General features: G+C 38.9%; 1 protein-coding gene across 1 annotated transcript; it reads right to left on the bottom strand.

Moving 5' to 3' along the window:
• Window positions 1-1,398: 1,398 nt before the first annotated feature.
• LOC144710267 (NADH dehydrogenase [ubiquinone] 1 alpha subcomplex subunit 8-B-like) lies at window positions 1,399-3,797 on the bottom strand. The gene is made up of 3 exons (XM_078583995.1): window positions 3,641-3,797; window positions 3,336-3,546; window positions 1,399-1,729 (listed from the first exon to the last, which is right to left on the bottom strand). The coding sequence occupies exons 2-3, from the start codon at window positions 3,533-3,535 to the stop codon at window positions 1,591-1,593; spliced, it is 339 nt and encodes a 112-aa protein (XP_078440121.1). The 5' UTR covers window positions 3,536-3,546; window positions 3,641-3,797; the 3' UTR covers window positions 1,399-1,590.
• Between the last annotated feature and the right edge of the window lie 537 nt (window positions 3,798-4,334).

Genomic DNA, 4,334 nt, shown 5'->3' with positions numbered 1-4,334 from the left:
ATTGAGATCATGTCAACATAATACTTTTGATCTGACATGTGCCTGTTGGTGAAAAGATTCCTCAGATTGCCTAAATCATATGTCTTGTCTTGAAGTCTGATTAAAGGCGATTTTAATTGACAGATGTTGTCACTCTGCCGCATGTCTCCGCTTCTAATCACATTTATTGCAATGTAAATCCCCATTTTTTTGTAGCGCTGACATGCAATATATTATAGTTTTTCAAATAGAATTGATGTCTTTATCCTTGCACCATATGTCCCTGCACATTAAAAAATGTTTCCTATTAAAAGTTTGGGTGATTTTAGCATGGAAAATTGTGATATCATTATGGCACTTTTTGCAATGCTTGACTGCAATCTGGACTTATTGGATTGCAACATATGGGGAAATCAAATAATTCAAAAAATAATGTACAGCCTCTTAAGGAATTTCAGTAACATATATTTTAATTAAATTTTCCTATATATATTCTGACTTAATAATTTAATTTATTTGTGAATATGATATCACAATATTCCATACAAATATTTAAAAGTTATTTTTTATTTTATTTATTAATGTGATGTTAAAAATTCCATAATAATACCCAAAATCCATAAAATAAGAATAACATTCTAAAAATAGATTGAATATTTTATGCTTGATAACATGCATAACATGCTTAAGGACCATGTGGCATGTTGTCACATCATCCGGTCATTGTAGCTATTACTAGCCAGTACAGTACATGCATTTCTTTCTGGTCCCTGACAAATTAACATAATCAAAACTTCTGCCATGCTGGCAAAAGATACATGACAACATCTAATTGCCTAGCTTCATGCCCATCTAAACAGTGACTAGAGGACCTCACAAGTTTAGCTGTGGCAATTAGGGTTGGGTTGGGTCAGTACATCCAAACATCAGGGCACCCTACCTTTTACCCCTTCCCTCGCACATTAAATCATTGAATACAGACATTGCCAATGCGCAATCATTTTCCTTCTCTCATTTTGTTTACTACCCTAAATGCTGATAAATATTCCTTGCAATCACTCTTCAATGAAGTTCCTCTGCTTTGATCTGGGCGGCTTAAATTAATGTGTTTATCCAACAACAATACTTCTCTTGTTTCTTGTTTTTCACTCAAGAGCCAACAAATGAGAAGAGAGTCAAAGCCTAAAGATGACCACATAATGCAGATTTTGAATTTCTATTTTGGCTGATTCAACTTAAATCCAACGGATATTTGGGAGTACAAAGTTAGAAATTCAACTTAATGTGAACAGAAGGGAGTTTTCCTTCAAAAAAAATAACAAAAAATTTAAAAGAAACAATTTGGGAACAAAATTTTGCCAAGAAAGTTAATCATGAGGAAAGAAGCTAATTTAAGCACCAAAAGTAGAGACTAAACTCTCAAGAAAAATTATTGATAATTTGGCATTTTTTTCCCGGAAATGGAGTATACTGATGTAATCATCAAACTAAGCAACTACCCTTTCTCCAAAAGGGTATCTCTGTCAACTGGGCAGAGAGAAGTAGAAGCCTCAGGCTTCTCCATCCCAGTTATTCCAAAGATCAACAAAGCGAGAAAAAAAAAAGGGTCGACTAGAGAGACGACAAAGGGCAAGCTTTCTCAAATGCCTCTTGCTCCTGGCGGCACATCTCAAACTCGTTGGTATTGTAGTACATGCAGCCAGCGTAGGCATCCATCTCCTTCGTGCACGTCTGGTGAAGGTTCTTCAATCTGGTCAACCAAGGACTTAGCATTTTGCCACCAAAATAACAAATAATCTTGAGAATTCAATAATTATGATGCACCATCTGATTCCACAAACTCGGCCGAGGAAACAGAAAGACGGATGTTAATAGACACATCCGGGATAAGGTAATACAGATTTATATTAACATTCTTCTGCTGCGCTAAAGAAAGAAGAAAATATTGGACCATGCATAAATGGACTCTATAGCTTGAAAACTTAATTTTGATGGAAGTATCATAATTCAAATCATAAATTATCTCTCCTCATTTCAAAGCAAGGAATAACTTTTTGGTTTTTCTTCTGTCGATGTCTCTGGATTTTGCTCCAATGATTTGTGACATGTGAGAGAGGACGAGAAATGACAATCATCAGTAGAAAGGAAATAGAGCAACTTCTCACATCTGACGAAAGAAATTGAAGTAGGCATGAAAATGTTAATAAGAGAAACTCAAATTCAAACCTGTTTAAGTGGAAGAGAATATATATGACCTACAAGGGAGGTCAGCCAGTCATCAGACTAGGTTCACCAGTGATAAAAAGTTGTTCTTGTCATCGTCCTCGTCTGTGGTCAGAATAAAAATGTCGAAATTGTTGTCGCCATGATCATTGTCATCATCATCCTAATCACAAACTGACAATGACGACGACGATTATTAATCGTCCCCGTAAATGTCCTCACAATCTGAAAGCCTAAAATAGATATAAGTGACATGAGAATGATGATTAGCAGTCATTTAACAATTAGTGGATGAAGAGGAAGACAGTGACAAACTCGCCATCGACATCTTCGTCTTGACGAAAATGAATGACAAAGTGTTACCGTCAAAAATAAATAGGCGTCTCTGGGGTGCAAATCCTTAGACGACAATCAGAAAAAGCCAGCTATGGCGGCTTCAGGCATATTTTAAACGAAAATACTCTTATATAATCAAAATAGATGAATAGTTCAAAAAAAAATAATCAAAATAGATGAACCTTCCCAGGCTAGTTAGTTACAAGAGGCAGGCAAGAGCGTCTGTGACCGTTCTAACTCTTGGTGGAAGAAAGTCACCTAAAGTACAGATGAAGAATGGATCCAACTAGACACTATTCTTCAAAAAGTTTAATACAGGTTTATACATCGTCCGGTATAGAGATCAGACGTTCCTTCGGTCATTCCCAAAATTAAAATAAATAAACCTCAGTTTAAACTGAAACCATCTTGAATAGAGAACTTACACTATGCAACGGCGAATCCTAAGAGAAACAAGAGTATTTGTTATTTTCTGAGCATTGCGAGGAAGATATTTACGAGCGAAGACGAATTTCATGAAATAAAAAAAAGCCCACCTCAACACAATTGCCATAAAAATAGCGTCAACACGAGAATAGAAGACCCAATTCACTAAACACGTCGCGAAAATCTGAATTTCTTCTTTTTCGGTTTCCTCTTCCAAGAACGCATAAATGTCAATTCATTTACGGGCAATTCGGGAAGAACGCGAGCGTCCATCGAAATCTCTCGATCAAAATGCAGCATAGATCAGGCAATCGTCAATCTACACTCGCTAGACTGAAAAAAAGATTTAAATTTTCCAAAGAAATTCTTACAATCCGAGGACGCAGCTCGTGACTTCCCGTCCCCTGTCGAGACACTTCTCCGGGTTAGGATCCTTCTTCTTGCAGTTGATGAAAGCGGCGTTCTCCACCCTGCAAGACGCTCCAATGTGCTTCCACGAAGCCATCAGAACAGCCGAAGTAGGGATCGGCTCGCCCTCTTGATCCAGCACGGCTCGGCTGATACCCGCCATTTTTCCAAACCCTACCGAGCCAAATCAACGAAGAGAAAGGGGCAAGAAATTACAACAGCAAATTCGCAATCGAGAAATCGTTGCATTCTGTAATTGAAAACGCACCTCGCCGCGAACTGGCAGGCCGACGCCCTGTGACCGATCTCCCGGTCGTCTACCACCGATTTCTTTTAAAGATTACGCGACTTTCTCTCATTAAAGTAGTAGACTTGATCAGATTAAGCTACTGTTCGGGTCGGCCCAGTCGTCGTATTAGGAGATTTCGGTTCATAAGATGCCCGGTTATGAACGCTAAATGGGTTAATTAGAGTTTGTGTGAACAAAAGAAATCTCGGTTAATGACAAAATCTAGTCTGGACCTCTCCAACCATTTCCAATCTTTGGAAGATTTCAGGAGAGAGAGAGAGAGAGAGAGAGCCAATGTGTTTGACAGAGAGAGGGGAAGAGGGAAAGAGGGAGAGAGATAGGGAAAGAGGAAGAGGGGGGGAGAGAGAGAGAAAGGAAGAGGGAGAAAAAGAGGGAGAAAAAGAAGAGGGAAAGAGGGGGACAGAGAGAGAAGAGGGAAAGGATACAGAGAGAGGAAGAGGAAGAGAGAGAGAGAGAGAGAGAGAGAGAAGAGGGAAAGGATACAGAGAGAGGAAGAGGAAGAGAGAGAGAGAGAGAGAGAGAGAAGAGGGAAAGGATACAGAGAGAGGAAGAGGAAGAGAGAGAGAGAGAGAGAGAAGAGGGAAAGGATACAGAGAGAGGAAGAGGAAGAGAGAGAGAGAGAGAGAGAGAGAGAGGAAGAGAAGAGGGAAAG

Source organism: Wolffia australiana, chromosome 1, assembly GCF_029677425.1.
Source record: "Wolffia australiana isolate 7733 chromosome 1, ASM2967742v1".
Taxonomy (NCBI): Eukaryota; Viridiplantae; Streptophyta; class Magnoliopsida; order Alismatales; family Araceae; genus Wolffia; species Wolffia australiana.
The sequence above is the reverse complement of the archived record's forward strand: the minus strand, read 5'-3'. Positions and strand labels throughout refer to the sequence as shown.

Bases quoted from the DNA above. Each gene is read 5' to 3' on its own strand.
- LOC144710267 (XM_078583995.1), bottom strand. From the start codon at position 3,535: ATGGCGGGTATCAGCCGAGCCGTGCTGGATCAAGAGGGCGAGCCGATC. The intron at 1,730-3,335 runs GTAAGAATTTCT...TTGGTTGACCAG, and splicing joins ACGAGCTGCGTCCTCGGATT to ATTGAAGAACCTTCACCAGA.